Genomic DNA, 25723 nt, shown 5'->3' on the forward strand with positions numbered 1-25723 from the left:
AGAGCTAACTGAAACGAGAGTTGAATGTTTTCAGTTGGTTTTATTTTTCTTTCATTTAATCGAATTTTTCTTTTCAGTTATTCTAATTATTTTTTCATTTAGAGGTAACTTACTTTCATTTAGACATAAGTTATTTTCATTTAGAGGTAAGTTACTTTCATTTAGAGGTAAGTTGCTTTCATTTAGGAGTAAGTTGCTTTCATTTAAAACTTATTTTATTTCATTTACTTAAGTTTTGTTATCAGTTAGAATAAAACACGTAAATGAAACAATAAGATAAGTAACTGAACTTAGAAGACATCTAACTGAAAAAAATTCAAAACTAATTGAACAAAAATTGAAACCAACTGAAAAAAAATTAAAACCAATTGAAAAAAATTTGAAACCAACTGAAAAAAATTGAAACCAACTTAAAGTCGTCCGACCAAAAATTATGGTCGGACGATCTGACACAATTAACAAGATCATCTTATCATTACACAAACCATCAATCATTAGTAGCATTCAAATGCAATAGAATAAGCACAAAGAATCCACAAACCACAAATACAATCACTTCACTGTTACGCATAAAGAACTACACAAAAAGAGGTTAAGGTAGTGGAGTCGTGGCATCGTTCCCCACCTCATATCCTTGAGGTCTAGGGATCAAATTTCATGAAATTCATTTGAGCATTTGTCCTTATCACCCCTCAAGGGAGTCCCATTCATCTCACCTTAAAAAAATAAGTAAAGAATTACACAAAAAAAAAAAAAAATCAAATGGCAAACAAGAATAAAAAATCGATGTAACAATAACAGATTAATTTCGAAAAGCTGTAAGAATTCCACTTCAATTTCACTCATTACATCACACATTTTTCATGTTCTCAGAAAAGTCATGAATTCAGCTTAACCGATATAAAAGAAAAATTCACCATTAATATAATCAAAGACATTAATATGATCAAATTCGAAAAATGAGAGCAACATCAAGAGGGGAGAGAGTTGATAATTTCACAATTACTTTATTAGGAGGAGAGACAGCACTAAACACCGAACCGACAGAGCATCAAACGTAGTCGGAGGCAAGCAGCCCGTGACAGCAAGGCAAGGCGTAACTTGCGAGTTCCAAGCGGCAGCAAGTTGCGGGAGGAAAAAGAATAGAGGATGAGAGAGAAGTTGGAGGATGAGAGAAAGAGGAAGATCGAAGAGAACAGTAGTGGTGTCAATTCAGTTAACCAGTTCAGTTCTGGTTTAAATCAAACAGTTCAGTTGGCTTCAGTTCAGTTAATTCAGTTTATTTTTTCGAACTTAATTGATTCAGTTTAAACTTTTTCGGTTTCAGTTTCAACCCATACAGTTAATTCAATATTCAGTTAAGTTCAGTTCAGTTTACAGTTGTCTTTTGGTTTGACCCGTACAATTTTGGTTTATATAGTTGGCTTTTTACAGATTACTATCAGTTAAACAGTTATTTTCAGTTCGAATTCAGTTATTTTTAGTTTCTTAAGGAAACCCGCATTGACTCGGGTGAAAGTTGATATCGGTTATGCCGGGTGCTTCGGGTCTCACTTTGGGTCGAGCCGTTATTCATTGCAGAAAATTCCAATTCAGTTGGACTTTTATCACATAGGTTAAAGTGTCGTTAAACTTGTCGAACACAACAATAGCACCAAGGGACGTATATATATTTGTCTACGAAAGGGCATTTTGAAGTTGCCATAATTTCTGTAAAATTATTTTATTAAAGGTTCAACATTTGGCTGATATTGAAAAATTCAATTTCAAATTCTTCATTATTTTGTAGTTTTCTAATGTGTAACTATCAATGATGAATTTGTGATTGGTTGTGGTCAAAGATTAAGATGATGATTGATAATGATGAATTAGTTTATAAATCAGTTAATGTAAGTGGTTAAGCATTATGTCTTCCAAAGTTCCAATATATAATGGAATCTGAAACAAAAAACATTTACTTAAATAATCCAAGTATTTATTAGTGTACATAATGAATGTACCAATGGTAGCCTATAAGTTAATTTAAGATAACAATACGATATTTGAGTTAATCGTCTTTATGTGAAATGCATTTTGAAACATAAAACACATGATTGAACTAATATGTAGTTATTGTCAAGCATCAGATTAATTCGCTATTAAACGTCAATTCAACTTCGGTTGACTCCTAATACTCTATTGATTATAAATTAGTATAACGACTCTTAGTATGTTATAATACTATAACAAATGACAATCAATGTTTATAACTATCATTCATATGAGACCTACGTGATTATAAAGATGGTTCATATGTTATATAATAATAATAAACATAACAACAATTTATATAAATGAGTAAAATTACTAAACTAAAACTTAGATTATTGGCTAATGGTTTATTGCATTTCTATGTTACTCCAGCAGAGTATATAATAGAACAATATACATAAAGTCAATAATGATCAATCATCAAACGACTAAGTCAAATCAACTTGTTTAAACATTCAATTACAAGTTTATCTTACTAAAATCTCAATTTTTTTGATTCTTTCTAAAATCATAAGTTCTTAAAAATCAAAATCAAGAAGTTAATTGTTAACAATGTTATACCATAAACCAATAAGTTAATAAGTACTTACTGCAGAATGTCGTGTTAACAACCATATAGTAACTTAGCACTTAGTCAGTTGCTCACTTAGACCTATTAACTTAGTAATTCACTAGCTTGTTAGCTGTAAATTCTTATTAAGTGAAAAATACTAATTAATAGATATTTGATAGAGTGATACATATTAATGATATTACAAAGTTAACACAATAACAAGTATCAACAATAAGACACAAACCAAATTGCAAAAGTAATAACTAAGACATTAAGTCCTAAATCCTAATACCGAACCAACAACAATAACCGACTAACAGGTTACTGTATTACGTCGTACATGTTAACATTAAACTAATCCTTAACAACTGCATCTAACATGTTCAAATATTTCTAATTTATAAATTTAGAATAATAATTTCTTAAAAATCAATAATATATACTTATTTAATTTTGAAAGTTTGTAATTTCTATTAAATTATACTAATTACTACTAATTTCTAAAGTTAATAAACTAATAATAAGAGAATTAGAAATTTAGAATACTCAAATCAAAATAATATCAAAATACAATAATAGTTCCCCTCAAAAAAAAAAAAAAATACAATAATAGTCTATTAGTAGTTTAGGCCATTGATTTTAGAAAGATGAAAATCCAACCATTGATTAAGTTGACAATCCATGTAATTGGTCCATCTCAATTGTCATTGGTCAAAAAATAATGTCATGGATTGTGAATTAAGACCATTGATTTGATAAACATCAAAATCCAACCATTGAAGTAAAACCATTAAGTTCCCTCCCTAACCCTCAACCCATCCTCGTTCCTCACAGCCTCCTTCTCCATTATCCTCAAATCAATCTCCTCCCCAAAACCTAACCATAACCATCAGCTTAAAACAACCATTGGCAATCTCTCATACAATAAAGAAAGCCTAAAATAACCATCAGCTTAAAACAACCATTGGTTGTGGGTGGTGGCAATGGCGGCAAAATTGGATTCAGAAATGGTTTTGGAGGTGGTGGTTATGGTGGTCAAGGAAGAAGTCGTAGGAGAGAGAATTTAGGGTTTTAGGTGGTTTTGTTGATTTCTTCAAGTTTAGCTTTATGGGTTGTTTTGGAGAAAGAAAAAGAGAGTGAATTAGGTTTATGGGTTTTGTTGGTTTGTGTTTCTGCATTTGCTGTTTACTGCTTGCTGAAAGGGTGGAGGAGAGAGATTAAAGATTGGGTTTTTGGTTTTTCTTGTGGTGCTGTGTTAATGGGTTTGGTAATGAAGAACAATGAGAGTTTTGTGAGATTGGTTGATCATTTTAAGGCGAATTTTTCAAACTTTTTGTTCATTTCAAAGAAAAAGAGAAAAGGTAGAAGATGGATATAAGTATAAGTATATCTGGAATTTAGTTTCTTATGTAGTTACTGTTTGTTATTTGGATTTGCAATTTTGGCTTGTGTAAATCCAGGAAATTGTAATTGAGCTATATTGAGAAGAAATGTTATGTTGATAATTTTTTGCGGTTGAAATTCATTCTATTGTTTTTGGTAAAATCCCAAATTTTGATGTTCAGATTAGTTTTTAACAATTAGCAAAAGCGAATTCGAGCTTTGATTAGTCGTACTCTTTTTTGTAGTTATCTATTTATCTGTAGGCTGATGCTAGTCAATGAAAGATTGACAACGCAATTTTGGTAATAAATATAGCCCTTGGATATGTTATGTTCTCTGATCTATTTTGTTTTCAAGATATATGTTCCTTTAGTAGTTGTTTTAAGATAAAATTTCAATTGCAATTTCAATCCTCTAGTCGGGATTGGATTGTTTTTTTTTTTTTTCCTGTTTGTATGTTTATACCAGAGGTATAAAATTGTGCTTCTAAACTATAAGTGAATTTAGAAAGTATAATCTGCAAATTTTAGTAGTTTTTGCCTTAGGTCTTTTCATAAAAATCAAAATCGAGTGGAAGTGATCAAAAACAAAATAACCCTTAATCAAAGTGTGGTGAGTTATGGCGGAATAAACTATTATTAACTATGATGAATTTCATGAATTATATTTGAAGAATCAAAACAAATGATGTTTTTGATTTGTTGAAATTGGTTATATGAATTTATAAATAATCATAACTTCATAGCACATATAACTGTATAAGTGATACAATCATGTAAGCGTTTCTCTTTGTTAACATACACAAAAGTCTTGTATATTACATTTTGATTATTGAAAATTGAAATAACATTTTTTTTAAATCTTTGTCTAGTTATTATTAAGGTGTTATGTTATTGTATGTTAATAAAGTAGGTAAATTAAAAAAACACGAAATTAGGTGTTATATTATGAAACATTTGAGTTTGAGTATTAAAGACAATTGTATTTTATATAGTTAAAAACTGTTTTGTTCAATTTGATTCAGTTTTGTTTAAAACAGTTTTATTCAGTTTTATGCAGTTCAGTTAAAAATAGTTTGATTCAGTTTAATTAATAACAATTTTATTCAGTTGAGTTAAAAACAATTTATTCAGTTCAGTTAGAAACAGTTTGATTCAGTTCAGTTATAAACAGTTTGATTCAGTTCAGTTAGAAACAGTTTTATTCAGTTTGATTCAGTTCAGTTTAAAACAGTTTGAAACAGTTTTCAGTTAAATTCAGTTCATTTTCAGTCCAGTTCAGTTCAGTTTAAATCGGTTTTTCGTGCAGTTAATTTCAGTTTGGTAGGTTTTCGGTTGAGTTGCAGTTCAGTTTCAGTTCAGTTAATTGCAGTTTACTTTAATCTGATTGACTTATCGGTTTTTAACTTTTCAGTTATGGGTCAGTTCAGTTCAGTTTATTCAGTTCAGTTGATTTACAGTTTGCGGTTTAACCATCGATTTTCAACCAAATTGACAGCACTAGAGAACAGTAGGAAATTAAGGAGCAGCATAGAATGCAGTAATACTAAAACTAAAAAATTAGAATTTTTTTCTTGGGGTGACGGATAACGTGACCCACCATGACAAAAGGTAAATCCGCCTCTGATTACATTCTATTCATATATACTTTGACTTGTTTTTTTTTTTTTTTTTTGTCAATCCAATAGTACAAGTTTTCTTACTTTTATACTAGTCTTCTATACACGCGATGCGTGCATCGATTATTTGGGTCTATTTTTAGTAAATTTCATCAAAATATAATTATAAAAGTGTGATTTATAATTATTGTTATACAAACTACTGTAATCTATAAAGTTTTTAGAAATTAAGATAAACATTTAGATGTAAAGTTTTGTAATCAAATCAAAATTATATTCAACAACCATTTTTCTTATTATGTCAAGTTACTTTGTTAATGCTTATTTAGCTTATTATTGGAATTTTTGACCCATCTTTAAATTAAGAGAGGATATAGTTGTACAAAATCTAGATATTAACTATATATATATTTAGTTTAGGATAACAGAGACATTTTATTGGGAGACATTATAGCTCCCCTTGCCTTATGTAATAGAGATTACCAAAAGAAACTAAACAAGCGCATATTGGACAGAAGAAACTGGAATATATATTTTGTTAGGGCATTTCTCATTTTTATAGGAACTTCTGTACCACAAAAATGGTATCTCCAATTATACATACTTTGGCATGCATCTGTAGTAGAGTTTAAATGTGAGCTTAGGTAACCGAGGCACACTCATAAAACTTGTATCAAAGTTTGAGCAAAGCCTCAAACTTGGTTAAACTAGAAAGATTTATGTCTTGCTTGAATAAAGCTGAGGAAGAGAACATAAAATGGTGTTTACTGTCTCATTTGACTATACATGGATAACACAACTTGAACAATACTATTGTTTACAAGTACTTATTGTACGCTAACTGAATACATAAAATGGGGACAAATTATAAGGATAGCAGCAAAACTCTGAGACAACTTTGCAATATACAGGAAACTATGCGGACAATGATCACCAAATGCAACATGCGAACATCGAAAGGGATGGCAACGTGAAAGATTTGCAGAACTTTCTTAATCAACAAAAGGAACGAGCTAGAATCAGTTGTCACAACTTAGTCCTAAAACTCATGCATATGATCCAGAAGGTAATTAGCTGTGAGCTCTTCATTTTTATTGCAGGCAAAATACAACTCTAGAACTGTTGACCTCTCGAAACCCATAGCTTCAAGCTGCAAGCACCAAAGGATCAAAAATAGAACATTAATATTGTTATTTGTGAGAAAACCCCCCAGTGTTCGCAGGAACTACTAGGAGTATTGTCCGGCCAGAGTGAGCTTAGGGGACGTATCTAATGCCTTCCATGTCAACCAGGTCTTAACCTCATTATATATAGAAGATTCCATCCATAAGATATATGTGCAACAGTTCCGCTAATAAGTAGGAGTATATACCAAACCACATCAATCACAGTCAGAAAATTAACAGCAACACAGTGGGTGAATGGTACAAGGGAAAGAGAACGAATCAATATAGCACTTGTAAAAGAAGTGGAAACTTTCCATTTTCCTTCTAGTGTTTTATCAAAATGTAATCGATGCTTAAACCAACTAAAGATGATTAATCGAACCTCCCTAAAACATAGATAACATCGCAAACCTATAAACAACTTTATATTAACACCAAAAATTATGTGGAGTAGCCTAATAGTAGCTACTCTCTCTTTGGTATCCCCAGGATCGATCCTCACCAAAGGACGTCTTGTCTTTTGTTTTGGGTTGGGTTGGGGGGGGGGGTGGAGGTTGGAGGTATGGGGAAGGTTCATGAAATTGCGCTTAGGTATGGGACCCTAACAAAGGGTAGCCCAAGAGTATGCATACCAAATATATATTTAATTATTTATAAACACGCAGAACAACCGCTTAATTAGACACATAAAACAAGTCGACTGAGTTGGGTACTTGGGTTCTGCTCAAATAAATTCATTGGCTTATTTTGAGATTGGGTCTAACATCGCATATTAAAGATCCAAAACCATGGGATTCAGGTTGACCTGGCAAGTTAAGGGTATATGAGACACCCATTATTAAAGATCCAAAAATCGTGGGTTCAGGTTAACCTGGCAAGTTAAGTGAAATTGAGTCACCCTTTTATTTACAATCATGAATGTGATATATTTAACCTAATCTCAATAAAGCAAATGAAAAACACCCCGACATAATTAATGCTCTAATTCATAGCAAAATCCAACCATTCAAAGGATATTAAGTCCAACAATAACCATGAATCTAACTATATCAGCAGTTGAAGGAAGCTCAGGATGGTTCCTGTAAGTTCATAATATTACATAAGATAAAATAGTTTTCGGGTCTAGTCACGTCAAAACGGGTCAGTCGGTTTGATCTAAATTTTTGGGTTGTTCGACTGTAGATAATATTAGGTTCGTGTCGCAGAATTTTGGTTATAATGCACCATTTTCGGGTCTAGTTGACATTTGATAGGTTTTCTCCTAAGGGAGCAAATAGACCTTATTAGTTTCCGTATGGCGAGTACACACAGATAGCACACACATGCGCTCTCTTCCGAATACAGCACAATTGCACAAGTACCTTTTTTTTTTTTCTTACTCCTTGTTTCCCAAAGTTATACACTTTGGTTAATTGGTACAGTGAGTATTTAAAAACAAAACGAAAAAAACTCATAGTATCAACAGGTGACACACACACGATATCATATTAATTAAATGCTCGGTTACACCATTCGAACCAAGACTGTGTAAGATAATGAGTGTGCAGTAATCGAAACTCAGAAATAACACTAACAGGGCCATTGAGGACATACTCTTTCAATGGTTGCATGCTCCTCGGGAGTGACTTGTATAGCCTGAGGCATGGCAGCAGCAAGTTGCCTAAGTAGGTTCCTGGAAAGGGGTTGACATTGAGGCCACAAGGTAATATTTTAGACAGGGAAAGGAGGAAAGCTACAACAAACTTCCTCATTTCACAATTGCAACTTTTTCTTTTTAATGGTCTCCAACACTATACCTTTAACGGATTATTATTAAGAAATTATAAAAGTTGATATTTAGAAAATACACATTGAGCCTAATCTAATTAGATCAAAAGGCAAATGTTGCAACTATTATGAAATGGATGTAAGTATTAGCAAAGAACAACTGTGCATTCACATACTTCCTCCGTTTCTTTTACATGTTACACTTTCTATTTTAGGAAGTTTCAAATTAGATTTTACACTTCATTTTGAGTAATAACTTCTCTCTATCTCTCTCCTATCACATGTTCACAAGGGACCCTTTTCTTTTCTTTCTCTCTCTCTCTCTCCTCTCCAAAAATTGTCTAGGAGTCCGTGATTTGAAAGTGTAACATGTAAAAAAAACGGAGGAAGTATATAAATTACAGACTAAATTTTTACCCTTCTTTGCCTTCAACAGGTTCATTTAACAATTGGTCGAACTCCGTCTGATGTTCTTGAATAAGTCTCACAAGGTTTGGATTTTGTTTTCCAAGCTCTTGAAGCATGGGCTGTCATGAAGAAGAATTTAGAGGACATGGAAAGAATAGCAAAGAAAGCATCAGAAAGAGACTGATTGAATTGGAAGTACTTGAGAAAGAGAATATTCTTAACAGCAACGTACAATCATGGGGAACGACATACCTGTAGAACCTGGGGATTAGCTTGCACCATGGCTCGCAGTGCTTGGAACTGCAGAGAAAAGATTTGAACAGAATGAGATATCAAATTCCCCCTTTCTCAAAAGTCCGTTCCTACCTAGACTGGTGTAGAGGTGTTTGATGCTGGAGCTGACTATGCAAAACATGTTTTAACACACTTTAAAGTTTTATATATTTTATAGGCATGTAGACAGCATACTTGTTCACTGTTACGTAGAAAATCCAGGGCGCCAGAGGGAGCAGCATCAGAGCCCACATTAAGAAGCCCCTGCTTCAAAATAAAATGTGAGAACAAGACAGAAGTCTCCAAAGAAATGCAGAACAATGGGCACGAAACATAGTGTCCCCAAGACAAAACTCACAGAATAAAGATATTCAACAGCTCTCTCTGGGTTATTAGATGCAGCACGAAGGGCGCGTAAAACAGTCTCTCTATCCCAAATCCCTCCGCCAATATCAAGTATGTGCTGGATTGTATTCTCAAGGCCATTTCCAGCAACAAGATCTGGAGCTGTCTTACTATGGACATGAGATTCTGATCTGCATCAACATATAGTTCCAGAAAAATAAACACAAGCCATTAGAAAATTTGAATTCAAAGTTCAAATTCAAAGGAGTCAATGGAATCTCTTGATTTGCAACATAAAAAGGAGAGTAGATACTCACGCAGATGATGACATAACGGAAGCTGGCAGGGGTGTAGGCAGAGAAGCAGGGCTGCAAATGTGCAGATGTTACACCATAAGACTACAAACACTTAGTCCGAGGAGCTGAAAGAATAAATAACACAGAACTGCAGGACTCACAGAGATAAATTAGTCCCAGTAGTTGGAGGTGTAGTAGATGCCTCAACAGAAGGCGCCATAGCTGTTCCAGGAGCCTAAAGGTAAACACATAATGGTTGTAAAGGGACAACTACTTTTAAGTTTTTAGCTGGCAAAAGATTTCAAAGTCATCAAAATTTCAGTCAACAAGGTAAGCATTAACTGTACGCAGCAATTACAAAATGACAAGATCCAAGATTTAACAGGCAAGGCTTAGAACCCTTAAAGGAGCATCAAACAGTTGCTTTATTAGCATAATCATTATAGACAGGTTTTGCTAAGCACGAATCACAATTCCAGAAATAATATGACATGAAATCAACCAAAGAGGCAGTGATAATTCAAATACTATAAATTCACTTGTAACAGGGACGGATACAAAGTGAAAGATGTACCACTCAACGTACCTCAATATTTGGTAATATATTCTTTCTCTCTCCTAGCACATGAGGGTCCTCTTTTATCTCTCTATTTCTCTCCTCTCCTAGATTTTTGTCCCATATTTCAATATTGCAAGTAAAACAAAAAGGAGGAAGTATGTTATACCATTATGTTATGAAGCTATGAACACCACTCTAGAGTTGTCCATACCTTGGATTTAGGCATAGCTGCTGCTGCCACTTCCCCAGGCAAACTCTCACTCTGTCAATCCACTATCATTCAGTATTAATGACAAAAACTAATGAAAAATACGCATAAAATAAACAAAATAAGTACCATATAGCAAATGATCAACACTCTAGAGTTGTTCCTACCTTGGATGTCGGCGTAGCTGCTGCCACATATGTTACTCGGACGCGGGTACTCTTATCCGACACAGGTACTTGTCCAAGTGTCCGACTTGACTATTTGTTTAAACTTTTTCATGTTTATGGCCCAAAATGAAGTGTTTAAGTGTCCTATCCATGTCTAAGTGTCCTACCCATGTCTAAGTGTCAAGCTAACACAAGTACTTGAGATGAAATTCAGAGTCCGAGTAGCATAGGCTGCCACCATACTTTTTCCGGACTTCCTAAAATGGGCCCAAGATACCCAATGAGGAGGAGAGCATCAACCACTACAAGCATACTTCGAAAATACGATGTTGGCAACGGTTGCGAAAATGGTCGTGGGTTCGGTGGAACGGAACGGGTACATTCGAGATAGACGACACGATTTTATCCACTAATTTGGTATTATAGTCCTTTTAAAGTGCTTGTTTTAGTTTTTTAAGGTGATTTTATGATTGTGCTCAATACTATGATAATATAAAATTTACATTTTTAATATTTACTAATTTATTATATTGTTGTATTTAAAGTGTAGCATAAAATTTATTGAAATAACAAAAAAAAAAAAAAAAAAAATAACAACATACTTCCCCATCCTAGAAAATATAAATATCGTTATCATGGGAATCCAACCCAACACATACGCACGCACACGCACACGCACACGCGCAAACACACATATAAGTTCAGCATAAACATCACAATAAAGTGAATATCATTACCAAGGCCAAAATAAGCTATCAAACTGACATCTAAACCCTTCAAAATACAAAATTCAATGGCAAAACAAGTGGCATGTCATATCTCGTAGAGCCTCTTCTTCATCCTTATATTTTCTAGAATCCCAAAAATATACAAACCTGCAACATCTTGAGGGTTCGAATGGTGCCACAATTATACATTGTTGTATTATCATGATGTTCCGTTCAATATGATAGTCCTTTATGAGAATGTAGAGGAAATTGTCCATAGCCATACCCTTGATCATAGCCATACTCTTGAGGGTTCGAATGTGAAGATCCGACTCCAAAGACGTGTTTAGACAACCCATTCCACAATGCTTTACTGTGTAGTGGTTCCGTTGTTGCTCCTACACTTTGGAAACATCTGATGATAGTCTCTATCATATACGTTGAGGTTGTGGTTCAAATGCGGTTTGATAACATTCATGGAAATATGAGGTTTAGATGAACAGGAAGAGTCATAATAATGCTCACATCTACCATCGGTACTAGGTGGACATAAAGCATATGCAATATTAACAGAGATATGAAAGCTTTGCTCGTTTTTGAATGAATTAGAGTAGTTTGATCATCTTGAACTCCATTAGTATTATCATTATCAATCCAAGTTAAATCATCCCCATTGAAGATTGGAGTTTCTAATTCTTCTAACCATCATTCAGTTGATTATCTTCATCAAATATGTAATCAAAATATGGATCTTAGCTAGCACTAATCTCACAATTTGGTGCCTCCTTAAGTGTCTTATTTTCAATTTCATGTTATGTCGAAGATAAACAACCATATAGAGCCTGTTGTACTTCAATCGGTTTCTCGTCTTCACATGAACTAGGCTCCACAAACTCCAATTTCGTTCACAATTTGAAGATAACGTAGTTTGATTCAAAACTTTCTCTGGGATTACTTTAAGTTCTAGAGAGACTTTCACCAAAAGTCATACACCACATGGCTACATCATTTATAAACATTATAATAATATCTTTTTTTAGTGTCTCACTTATTTGACTTAATAGATTAACATTATATTAAACAAATGTACCAAAAAAATGTACCCTGATCCATGTAAGTGATTGCCTTTTGAGCCGAGGTGGTTGCGAAACTCTTCACTGTATCAAGATAAGGGTAAAGTTGTAATAGTGCCTTTACTTGCTTCTCTATATCTCATTCCAATCTAGATACCACATCTTCATCCCTCTAGCAACTCTTGATCACTTCCAATTTAGTTATTTCCATACATAAACAGAGGTATGAGGAAAAGCCCTATTAAAAACAAAACACCGTATGATATGAACATTTGGCTAAGCTATATAAATAAATATCTTTTTAATACGAAAATATTATCTGATGCACACCTAAAAACCCATCTCTTGATTATCATTTTCCAATAACTCTTGTAGAGTGGACAATCTCCCCTAATAGCCAACTTACATCATTCTATTGCTTCATATATATATCTCATTGTTGGTTGTACATATCCATCAACAAGCTTGAAGAATTTCAAGAAAAGGGTCTTGTAAATTCACGAATTCATCTGCCTTTTCCCAAAATCTAGCCATGACGCAAAGATTTTAGACAACAGCCACGAACATGTATTAGACTAGCCTAGGGAGAAGGGCAATTTTGGTACTTGATAATTAGTTAGTTTTAGTTGTAGATTATCATTTTCCAATAACTCTTGTAGTGTGGATAATCTCCCTTGATAGCCAACTTACATCATTCTATTGTTTCATAAATATATCTCATTGTTGGTTGTACATCTCCATCAACAAGCTTGAAAAATTTCAAGGAAAGGCTCTTGTAAGTTCACGAATTCATGTGCTTGAAGAATAAGTTAGGGAGTTAGTGAAGAAGTTTCTCTATAAATAGGATAGATTAAGGAGCGGAAAATCATGTTAAATATCGAGTAGTGGTGTGGGTGAACTAATAAGAGTTCTTTTGAGAGAGAGCAAGCCTCTCAAAAGCTTGTAAACACCATCTCTATCTTAGAGTTTTCCACAAAATTACTCCATCCGTCCCATAATACTCTTTACACTTTCCTTTATTATATGTCCCTCGAATAATCTTTACACTTCTATTTTGGGATATGACCCACTATTATTTTAATCATTCTACCTTTTAACTATTGGCCCACACCTCTCTCCTCCAAGTAAAACAATACCGATATTCTTACCTACCAACTCTAACCATGGCCTACATTCTCTCTTCTAAAAATAAAATAATATTACTTTTACTAACTACTAACTCCTATCACATTTACTTTTCAATAAAATAACACAAACAACAACTTATCATCTAAAACTATGTGTCTTGATAATCTGGGACGGAGGGACTATTATTCAAGTCCATTTTACTTCCTAATGTTCTTCTCTAATCTGGCCTAATGATGTCAGTTCATCACAAATGGTATCAACGATTCAGGGAGGTTAAGTTGCTGATTTTTTGATTTCACACCCGAAAAAAACAAATGGACTTGAATGATAATTAGTTTAAGTCGAGTGTAAGGAAGGGATTCTCCTAAGATAAGCTTTTTAGGAAATAGAAAGAAAACTACTTTTATGAGCTGTCTCAGTAGTGACCTGACCGACTTTATTAGCTGTGTGAGTAGTGGCGATTCGATTCTTAATATAGTCAAAGTAGACTCACTGGCTGTTTCTAAGGAATATCGAGGAGGACCGCTGGTGTCTCGACGAATCCACTATCCGCTCTACCTGTGCTCTCGCTTCGGGTTCACTTAGGTAGGACACTAGCTCTCAACCTTCTCCACTCCCCCCGGCTGTGTCGTACCGGTGAACTAAACTCGTTCTATTCGTTATAACAGAATGCGTGAAGACGAAGTAGGGTTGAGTCTGAGGAAGCGTAAGTCTTGGTTGCAACGGAAGGGCATACCTCAAGGAGAAAGGTTCCCAGAAAGAGAAAGAGAATGTTAAAATGCTACGCACCTGCTACACTTGTCCTAGCTGGGTTCATTCCTAGAAAACGTATGCGACCAAGTCGGTGAGCTCACGTGGGTAGCTCCCGTCTCCTGTAGCCGCCTTGTTCTCTGTCAGTTCATAAAGTGTCTGACACAGACGCAAAGTCATGACAACCAGACCTGACAGCTTTGTAAACAAAGGTTCCTTACTCTATTACTTTTTGATCTGAAAGAAGTGACAAAAGAAAGGTGGAAGAAGGAAGCGAGTCAGAAAAAGCGCTAACTAGAATTATTAACTGGCTTAGTGTGCTCCTTTACGCCCTTAGAAGTTCAAGTAAGTGAGTAGAAACTACCTTCATGAGTCTTTACGAGGGAAGAGAAGGCGCTAAAGCAAGTGGCAATGCCTTTGTTCTTGAATTCAAGAATTCTCCGCCTTTCTGAGTACTTTAAAGCTTCCTTGAGAGCATCCCCAAATTCCCCCACTTTTTTCTTTTTATTTCTGGAAAATAGTAAGATAGAGATAGTGTTTACAAGCTTTCTAGAGACTTACTCTCTCCCAAACATTGTCTTAAGAGTTCACCCACACTATTACTCAATATTTAACATGATTTTCCCCTCCTTAATCTATTCTATTTATAGAGAAACTTCTTCACAAACTCCCTAACTTATTCTTCAAGCTACAACTAAAACTAACTAATTATCAAATACCAAAATATCCCCTCTCCTTAGGCTAGTCTATTACATTAAATTTTAAGATTTGTTTTGGGAGAGAGCAAGCCTCTCGAAAGCTTGTAAACACTATCTCTATCTTATTGTTTTCCAGAAAATTATCATTCAAGTCCATTTTACTTCTTAATCTTCTTCTCTAATCTGGCCTATTGATGTCAATTCATCACAAATAGAGGTTGTTCGAGGACATCGGGCTCATAGTTGATAAGGCATTGGCTCCAATCAAACGGGAAATAGAGATGATTAAAGAGGAGCTCAAGGAAGAGGCGATTAAGGAAGACGAAAACCAAGCAGTGGTTGAAGTGGTTGAAGTTAAAAAGGAGCAATCACATCATGAGAAAACGAGATTTGACACATATTTTGTCGTTGGTGAATTATACTTCGTCTGCGACGATTCAGAGGGTGGCCTTGCGGTTGATTGCATAGGAAGGGCCACTTATGGATGTTGAAACACCATCTCTAACAACAACCACAATGGCAGAAAATTTGAGAGAGGAGGAGTTGGGGGTAGTGAATCTGGTGGAGGTACGAGATCTGACATCGACTGGGCTCCAGGTGGTAATGTTGGCAGCATTATGGTAGTTTGGCGGGTCAAGGAAGCTAGGTGGTCTTATGACTGGAGGAGAAGAGACGTTTGTGGAGGGTCACTCGTATGCGAGTAGATCTAGGGGTGGTCCTGGCTTCTCCGCTGTCAAAGCTCGCGGTTCTAATGAAGGATCAATAAATTTCGATAGGAGTGGGGAATATGGTGGTTTTGCTAGTAAACTAAGGAGATACATTTTCCTAAAAGGTGATGCTGATGGTAGTGGTTCTGGCGGTGGTCCGGTGTTCGCCGCAGAGGGTGGAGGAGGGGAATGTCGCGGTGGGCCATGCAGATTCGTTGGCCACATTAGGGTAGAGGGTGAAGCATATGAGAGTTGCGGTGTTAGGGGTAATTTCACCGAATTTTGTTGCACAATTCCCCGAGAGGGAAGCATGGAAGAAGAAGAAGTGAAGCTTGTGTTGGCTAGGGATGGAAGACAATTATGGAAAACCCTAGTAATAGCAATAAGGTAATTACGGAAAAAGGCAAATTCTTGACAACAGGAAGTCACGTGCTGATTATGATTGTCTTACTGTTTTATTGTTCTTTAATTAACGAGGCAAAACCCACTGGTGGAGTCCAGTATATAAAGCCCACTTTTGGGGCCCAAGACAAAAAACTCATTTCATATCTCTTATCAATCCAACCCATTTGCAAAAAAATACACCCATTCTAAGCTCATGTGTCCTTCAAGTAATGAGGAAGACCATAAATCTAGACTGACCCACTTACAGCCCTACAGATCTCTCTTAAAACCCATCTACCCTCGTACCACTTCGTAACCTAAACATTCTACACATCTACAAGCCGAATTATACTAGCTCAAAGCAAAAAAAATTCCGCCAACTTTTTACCCCCCATCTTTCTACCCTTTACCACCCCCATGTTTAACACCCGATTTTCCACCCACCCACCCACTTCACTTATAACCACAACATTCCACTTGATAAGCTACTAGATGTTTCTACCATGGGCAAGCCACTGAAGCTGCTACACTCGACTCACAATAAAGAGGAGCTTAAACTACAATGCAAATCGTATTCTGAAGATGATGGTAACCACTATTGCCTAGATAGGGAATTTGTGTGCCAAAATCTATCCACCTTGGACAAGGTGAATGTTTGGGCGGCCGGTAATGTAATAGAGTAGCCTAGGGAGATGGGCTACTTTTGTATTTGATAATTAGTTAGTTTTAATTTTAGCTTAAAGAATATGTTAGGGAGTTAGTGAAGAAGTTTCTCTATAATTAGAAGAGATTAAGGAGAGGAAAATCACGTTGAATTTTGAGTAATAGTGTGGGTGAAATTTTAAGAGTTCTTTTGGGAGAGAGCAAGCCTCTCGAAAGCTTGTAAACACTATCTCTATTTACTTTTTTCCAAAAAATTATCATTAAAGTCCAATTTACTTCTTAATCTTCTTCTATAATCTGCCCTAATGATGTCAGTTCACCATAAAACTTCAACAACCAATTCGTCGTCCATTCTTTATCCATTCTTGAGTATCTTGAAGCAAGCTAATCACTGGAGTCAAATATTTCTTGTAAAATCATATTTTACCTTACAACACCCTCCATCATTATGAATTGTGTGGAAAAGCACGTGATAAAGAGACGAGTAAGCTCTCCAATGGATTTTTTCATGTAACTAAATTTTCCAATTTATATCGTAGATAAATTTAGGGATATTTCTAGCATTATTTATGACAAGCTTCATAGAGCTTTTTATGTATATACCTTTTACAAGTCTAAAAGGTAAGCTGCACAAGCCGTCCAATATACCAATATAAATGAGGAAACTTACCCATGAGTTTCTTTGCAGGCTTCACATCGGCTTCATTTTCCGTACTATATGGACAACTTTGTCTTCGCCTACCTTCTCAAACATCTTGCTCATAAGTTTCAACTTAAAGTAGTAGTCCCAATCTCTACACAACATATTTGTGGCATCAATTGACTTGTGGTAAACATTATCACGAACTACACAAGGAAGTTTATTTCATTTTCTTACAATCCTCGCGGAGGTAAACGTGTTATGTCATATGTGATATGTCGAAGGAGCTCGAGTATCTTTAAATTCACGTATGGTTTCCATCAATGGATCAGTGTACGCGGAGACTCAATTGCTTTAAATGGTAGATTAGTATCAACCATCCAATCTCCAAATGATTTCATTATTGACTTATTTGCCTTCTTCATCAATTTGCTATAAATCTTTTTTTGTTTTTTCCTTTTGCATATCCATTTCTAATACTATCTCGCGAGTCCTTAATCTTAAGGTTGGTGTTGATGTCGGCTAAAATGCCACACTTCTAGCCCAAGTATATCCAAAATCTTGAATCGGTGCTAATCGTTCCATTTGCCGATCAATATTACTACTTCCTCTATCGTAGAAACCACTTCTACTATGATTATACGGTCTTTGATGATCATAAAACTCATGTTGAGTTCTACTTTGTTTTCGACCAAAAGCAATTCAAGATCTTCCTCGTCATCATCAATGTTACCATGTTTCATCTGCCTTTCAAGTTCATCTTCTAACTCCCAATCTCTACATTTTTTCTCTTTTTTTTATCCTTGTTATTTATTTAGAAATACCATATCGTCTCTTTTTCATGCCTAAAAATTGGTCGGATATGGAAAATAACAATATTACAAATTAGGAAATATAAAATATATATTATTATAAATTTACTCCATTCGTTCCAGAATACTCTTTATACTTTCCTTTTTTATCTGTCCATAATACTCTTTACACTTCTATTTTGGGATATGACCCACCATATTTTAATCATTCTACCTTTTAACTATTGGCCCACACTCTCTCCTCCAAATAAAATAATATTACTCTTATTACCTACCAACTCTAACCACGACCCACATTCTCTCTCCTTACAATAAAATAATACTACTTTTACTAACTAATAACTCCTATCACATCTACTTTTCGATAAAATAACAATTGATAACCAAACAACTTATCATCTAAAACTACGTGCCTTGATAAGTGTCAAGAGTATTTTGGGACGGAGGGAGTATAATTTATTATTATATTATCATAGTATTGGGCTAGATCATAAAATAACCTCAAAAAATATTTTCAAAAAAAGCACTTCAATAGGACAATTATACCAAATTTGTGGGCAAAACCGTGTTGTGATCCGTGTCGAGCGTCCCCGTTTTGTTCTAGCAATCCCGTGACCATTTCCGCAACCGTGACAGAAACGTATTTTGGAACTACGATTTCCAAAAAAACAATTGGCAATGGAAGGAGTAGCTCCTCAAAGTGTATAAGGTACTTATTTTCTCTCCTCTTCTCAAATGTGGGACAATTCACATGTGCACGAGGAGTTCAACACCACCAACTCACCGTAAGTGTCCTTAGAATTAGAGCATGCTTGCAAGGTACATAATACTAATAATCGTCATTGGGAATAAACGTCAAAATGAGGCCCTTAATCCAATTGCTTGGTAAATGCCTCATTGTCTTGTAATGAGAAACCCAACATATGAGATACCATACCAAGTTATATTTTTAGAGAATATGAAAATGTGTCTAGGTCTAGCTATACAATAGCAGAAAAGTAAGCTGAGAGTATGACCCACTTACTCGCTCAAAATAGGTTTCACCCTAAGACCAATTAGCAACGAGAGGAGTAGCTTTCTAAGAAAATAAGGTGGTTTAATCTCTTCTTTTTTAATGTGGAATTACTCACATGTGCACAACAAGCGAATCAACAATGGGAACTGTCCATGCACAAAAATGCAAATGAGAAATATATGATATGAAACCATGGAAAACAACCTAAAGTTATTCAAACCTTGGCTGGTGGAATAGCTGTTGCGGCCACTAAACTTTCCCCTGACGAACTCTCACCCTATCAATTTTCAATCATTCAGTACAGAAAATTCTATGATAAATAAATTCAGAAAACAATTAAGAAAGTCGAGAAAGTTATGGCATGAAGCTATGAACAACATCCTAAAGTTGTTCTAACCTTGGATGTAGGCGTAGCTACTGCTGCCACTGAACTTTTTCCAGACGAACTCTTACTCTATCAATCCTCGATCATTCAGTATTAAAGGACACATAAAAAAATCAAAGAGGTTCGAGAAACATATATGGCAAGAAGCCATGAATAACACCCCAAAGTTGTTCTTACCTCGGATGTAGGCATAGCTGCTGGAGCCACAGAATTTTCCCCAGGTGAACTCATACTCTGGCAATCCTCAATCATTCGGGTATCAATGGAGAACAGAAATCAAGAAAGACAAAGAGAACATAAGAAATGAAATGTAAAATCACTCTGAAATACATAGACCACTTTGACATCAGTGTTATTTTATTTCATTCAATTAAGTTTATCCTTAACTATACAATAGTACCTCTTCAAACGATTATGTACCTATGATTTATGCCATTCGTAACTTTATCCCTAAAGGAATCTTGACCAAGATATACAGAAAAATGTATAGATCCTTCAAAGATCATAGTATGCAGCCCATACTAATCATATAACTTCCAGTCTTTTTCTTCCGATCTACTTGTCTATGCATCTGCAATATCTTAAAAATTGTGTGCTAAGGCACTCCCAAGCCCTAGGGCTCAGTGTATTTCCCAAGCCCTAGGGCTCGTGCTACCAAAATCACTTCACGGTTTTAGCAAAACAACATTACAAGTTATAAGATTGATTGCCCTTTTCTTAATGATTGATAATCAAGTCAATACTAACTTAATTAGACAAGGAAGAAAAATCGTACATGACCAGCAAATTACACCTTCACTAAGTTAAAATACCTCTACAGCTACAAAATAATTCTAAAACTCAAGGTATATCAGAATATAGAACTTACTTTGATGGTATCTTAAGTTATCAACTGAGCGGGAATTAAAGTAATAAGTAGATATAAACCAAACTTAATAGCACTATAAGTTTTCCAGATAGTTGTGATGAACTGCCATAGCTGATTTTAGGACTTAGATGATAATTAAGGACATAAAGATGGATTTATACCTATAACATGGAAATTACATAAATTAGAGATAGTTGTCAAGTATTCGAGTGACTTGGTCATACTTCAAAAGCTACCCACTAAAATGACTCTCAATTATTTTCTTCATAAATTCTCTCTCCCTAATCTATTCTATTTATAGAGTTTCTTCCCTTCTAACCATTTTAACTTATTCCTCAAGCTAACCCATAACAAACTAATGTGCATTACCAAAAGTGGCCCCTTCCTAGTCTATTACAAAATATTCACTCCTTTGTCATACCAACTTCAATCTGAGCATTTAGGTTAACATCCATTAATGTTTAAAAGGAACAATCAGATTTACATAGTTACCACGAGTAATACAGCTAACACAAAGTGGCCCTTGCATTTAAAGCATAATAATGGAGCTCTAGTAGGTCCAAACTCCAAATCCTTTTGACAATGTAAGAGAAAGCAAAAGAGGACCACCATGCTCATGGAAAACCTCAAGACAGACCAGCTATAGACACATTGAATTGAGGAAACTGATCCAAACAAATAGCACAGTGGACCTGCGGACCAAAAGGATTGTGAGGGAAGAAGGGAGAGGGAACAAAGAGAACAGGAAAATCAGACAGTGATAAACATCTGCATGAAGAGATATGTGCAGCACAGAAATTTCCCGAAAAATACCAGCATCATTCTCTGGTATCTAATGTTTTGTAACAGTAGCTTAGTTTAGCTACTAAAAGAATAATCAAGAATTCAAGCAACTCGAATTGATCTTGACTTAATGAAAGATAGAATATCTAAATTAGAGAAATGAGAGAGAGAATAGAAGGATTATGAGAGATTATTATTCAGAATTACCAAGATTACATCTTAATGCAGGTATTTATAGAAAATTAGTTGTAACTAATTTTCCCGCCAAGATTCTGTTATAACAGAATTGTAAGCTACTGTTACATGTTTCCCTTTTTTCACTATTTACACTAATCACAGCACTAGCTAATAGCAACACCAACACCTCAACAGAAAACAACATAACCTAGAAAACTGGTACTTCACTCACTTACATAATAGCAACACCAGCCAATTCCTGCCAGTATTAGTTACCAACATATGAAGTCAGAAGATCTAGTGAAAAGGACCTAATAAGGAGATCCTCACAGCAACTTGGCTTGTCAATAGATAGCAAGGCAATATGACTGTCAACAGTCAAGTGACTTTCTCCAATCCCCAACAGAAAACATAAGGATAAAAGAAAGGTACAAGACAAGAAAACATTCAATCCAGCACTCAGCGGCTAGTAATTGGCAGGATCAATACACAAGAAATAGAAATGCCTGCATTTTTTGTTGAATAGGTGGCCTTATTTTATGTACAAATAAACAATGAGGAGAAACTGTGCTTGAGGGGAAATGAGAAGTTACATAATCAATTATTGATTGGGGAAACCCATAGATGTATAATCAAGTAGATGAGTATCGCAAGAAGGTCACACAAAGTTCTTCAGTAGCTAAAAAAGTATTTCTGCAGCATATAAATATTAAATCACTACAGACTGTGCAAACACGTCGTATCTTATGTACCATTTGCATCTTAGTTGTGCATTTTCCTGAACCAGCTATGTTTGAAAATCAACTTACAGAGATTGATGAACAAATAAAAGAATAAACACATGCATGTTAATAGGACCTAGTAACTGACTCAGTACGGGAAAGCAGATACGGATGGTGTTAGCACAGTTTCTTGATGATCAGCTTAGACAGCTTGATGAACAAATAAAAACCACTCTTTGTATCTGTCGATAGGACCTAGTTATTGACTCAGCACGGAAGCAGACAACAAAAGCAAGATACCTCTGACAGCATGATGACAATAAAACTATTTTCAGCAACCTTGTTATGTTCCAGTGTAGTTCCATCTATAAGAACCTTTCCTTGATAAATAAGCATCTGGTGTGAGGCAGGAAAGAGATTTGCACCTTTTACAGATTCAATGTTTTTCTTGACGTCGAGTACCTAGAAAATATATGAACAAATCAATAGCAGCAAGGATATTTATGGCAGATATATTAGTTTTGCACAACCTATAAGAATGTAAGTGTCATGAAAGGACGGTTCTTGGAACTTATATGCATGTGGTCTATATTATATTAGCAAAGAAGACTGCATTTGAGCCCAAGGAGCCTGAGAAGAACATTCTAGCAGTTATCTGACCTATTGGACTTGCGACTACATATAGCCCAAGTACAACTAACGTTCTCATAAAACTCATACAGATGTTTCATCCAAAACACCGCTATCCCAAACATACATACATCTACAAGTTACAACACGTATTCACCATGAGATAGTCCAGCAAATAATGCCTAGGATAGTTTCTTCATATCCATCCAAGTTTGAGTCCTGCATGTCCCATAAGAGTGGAGTTTTCCTTCACCTCTTAGACCCTGTCTTCTGTATCATATGTTTGTGTCCTTTCAAAAAAATGAGCTGTTTTTGAAAACAAGAGGCACTCCAAGGCAAGTAAAATTTTTGGAGCTGAGGTTCACAGCACGAAAAAGCACATCACACATAGGAGCACCTCTTCGGGAAAAAATGTGTACATTTTATCTACTTCTTTTTCTATTCCAAAAATACTTTCGTTCATTTCATGAAGGCACACATATTAAGGAGCACTAGCACGAGAAGAACGAAAAAAAGAATTAGATCAATGGAGAGAGGGGTGTGCTTTACATGCGCTCCATATGCAGCCCAATTGCCCCTCACACACCTTAGTTGCTGCTCATCATCCTAAACTCCTAACTGGGTCTTGGATTGCGAGGCTGGCACATTATTGGACACAGGAGAAAGGCAAGCTTTTCCAGAACCAAGATATGGGGCAACTTGAAATAGGCCAATTCCATTTAGAAGCCACCAATTGTTTTCACCTACTTAAGAAAATGCATCGATAACAACTAAAAGGACCCAGATAAGAACACTCTTGGCTAAGTCAAAGTTGCATATTCTAATTGCTAAACCCTTGTAACCATAAGACTCATCGCAATTTCTTTCTCTCCGCTCCTCTTTCTCCATTCCTACCTACAGTTGGTCCAAGATCAGTTAGAAGGTCATCATTAACAACTTGTCACCTACAAGTTGGTCCAAGATCAGTTATGTTCATTTTTTCTTTTTTCCCCCTCTCCTTTTCTAGAATGACTGTTGATCGTTGCACAGAGTGAGAAAACTCTTTCTATACAGTACCACCAACATCGTTACCCCAATAGTTCTAATAAAAATTCCCATTGTGTGCGAATTAAGTGGGAACTATGAGGATATTTATAGCTAAACCATAGTTTGATATAAACAAGAACAACATAAGCGCCTTAGTCTTATTCAAATGGGGTCCGCTCCCTGAATCAAGATTTTATCTCCGATGGTCGTCTACATGACTCCTCTTCCTCCACGCACTTCATAATTTGATATACAACAATTGAAATTTGTGTAGTAGTCTACAATGATCAAGAAGGTGCAGGCTATTCAATTAGCCATTACAGTTAAGTGTCCGTTTGGTTTGACGGAGAATATTATCCATGGAAAATGGTTTACCATGAAAAATGCTTTATGTCGGAAAACGCAAATGAATATTAGTTTCCGGTTTTCTGGTTTGATGTAAACTATTAAGCTAAGAAGGGAAAAATGGAGATGTTGGACGAGAGGAAAATGGTTTTCCTTCAAATCTTGGAGGAAAGTGTTTACAAAGTGATGAAAAACTCTTTTCCACCCTATTTTTCATTTTTACATCCCATATCCAAACAAACAATGGAAATTAGAGAAAATCGTTAACCTGGAACATGTTTTCCTCCAAAACAAACGGAGCCTAAACGTGTATCACATAAGCTCTCTGTTCATTCATAATTCAGATAAGCATTCAAAACCCACTTCCGTCAATAGTAATAAAGGGATGCTAATAGAATCCATGAAGAATTTGGTTGAATTCACTAAATAATACTCCTCAATTATAGTCTAATTGTGTATTAATTTTGTTAACTGTTTATCCTTAGTTCCTTACAACTTTTGGGGTTTTAACAAGTCCAGAAACTACAAAGCAGAGCAATGTGAATCAAAAAAGTGCAAAATTTCAAGAAATGTACGTTGCAGTTGCATCTACAAGCAAAGTGTACCACATTATCAAACAAAAAAAAAAGGCAGAACACGTTATTAAGTAAAACAGATAAAACCAAAAAGTTCGGGTAATAAACAATCATAGTAAAAATTGAGATGGAAAAGCCAAACCGTGTCTTGTGGTTTTACTTCGATCTGAAAGTGCTTTCCCTTCAAATTCTTAACATATATCTTCATTCTTAACATATACTTATCTGTTATGAGCAAAGTTTTCTTTTGTAGGGAATGGCTTCTCTTGAAAGTGCTAAATTATTGTAACTTTTTGTCGGCGCTACTAAATTATTGTAACTTATAGTAGTAGTAAATAAGTGATGTGCAGACGACAGATGTACTTATCAGTTCTACACTTCTACTTGTCATTGAATTGGTAGAAGATAGCACCCCCAATTCATGTTGAGTGTTGTATTTTCCTCGCTGTGTTCCACTGAATGAGGCTCAACATAGAGAGATGATAAAACACTAATAGTTATGATAAAATATCTCCCTCTGTCTCAATTTAGTTGCTACATTTGTTTTATTACACTTTACGATATGCAATTTCAAACATCAATATCTTAAGTTAGGCATATAAAAAAATTATAAAAATTATATATTTAGAAAATACAAATTGAGAAGAATCAAACAAGATTCAACATCACTATGTTTTTTCTTATGTATATAGAGTAAAAATAAGATGTGATCTTTGTCAAAAGGTAAAAAGTAGCATTGATTTGCGTGTCCCATTCAACTTTTTCCCTCAAAAAGTACACATGGTTATTGATAAGAATCTCATGTTTCTGTGTTTGAAACCCATATTATTATTGTATCACCTCTTGTTCATGTGTTTGAAA

General features: G+C 35.1%; 1 protein-coding gene and 1 long non-coding RNA gene across 9 annotated transcripts; both read right to left on the reverse strand.

Annotated features, from left to right (window-relative positions):
- Nucleotides 1–455: 455 nt before the first annotated feature.
- LOC109135281 (uncharacterized) lies at nt 456–1196 on the reverse strand. Its single transcript, XR_002040115.3, has 2 exons — nt 1007–1196; nt 456–716 (listed from the first exon to the last, which is right to left on the reverse strand). It is a non-coding gene; the product is annotated as an uncharacterized LOC109135281 (long non-coding RNA).
- Nucleotides 1197–6324: 5128 nt separating this feature from the next.
- Nucleotides 6325–25256, reverse strand: LOC104896513 (ubiquitin receptor RAD23c). 8 transcript variants are annotated; one of them, XM_048647284.2, is made up of 14 exons: nt 25005–25256; nt 22587–22748; nt 19914–19979; nt 19749–19805; nt 19572–19628; nt 10611–10661; nt 10002–10075; nt 9862–9912; nt 9558–9735; nt 9395–9466; nt 9179–9226; nt 8936–9045; nt 8345–8423; nt 6325–6735 (listed from the first exon to the last, which is right to left on the reverse strand). In XM_048647284.2, exons 1-14 carry the CDS (start codon nt 25077–25079, stop codon nt 6625–6627), a joined length of 1191 nt encoding a protein of 396 aa, XP_048503241.1. In that variant the 5' UTR covers nt 25080–25256; the 3' UTR covers nt 6325–6624. The 8 variants fall into 8 exon arrangements, with proteins under 8 accessions (XP_048503241.1, XP_048503242.1, XP_010681563.2 ...); XM_048647285.2 differs by having other exon boundaries at nt 19914–19970; nt 25005–25255; XM_010683261.4 differs by having other exon boundaries at nt 9395–9463; nt 25005–25254.
- Nucleotides 25257–25723: the final 467 nt, after the last annotated feature.

Source organism: Beta vulgaris, chromosome 6 (genome assembly GCF_026745355.1).
Source record: "Beta vulgaris subsp. vulgaris cultivar EL10 chromosome 6, EL10.2, whole genome shotgun sequence".
NCBI lineage: Eukaryota > Viridiplantae > Streptophyta > Magnoliopsida > Caryophyllales > Amaranthaceae > Beta > Beta vulgaris.

Excerpts from the sequence above, each read along its gene's own strand:
- LOC104896513 (XM_048647284.2), bottom strand. The coding sequence starts at position 25,079 with ATGTTAAGAATGAAGATATATGTTAAGAATTTGAAGGGAAAGCACTTT. Across the intron at positions 19,629-19,748 it reads TAGCTACGCCTACATCCAAG|GGTGAGAGTTCGTCAGGGGA; the intron begins GTTAGAACAACT and ends GAAAATTGATAG. Across the intron at positions 6,736-8,344 it reads AGCATGCAACCATTGAAAGA|CTTGAAGCTATGGGTTTCGA; the intron begins GTATGTCCTCAA and ends TGGTGCTTGCAG.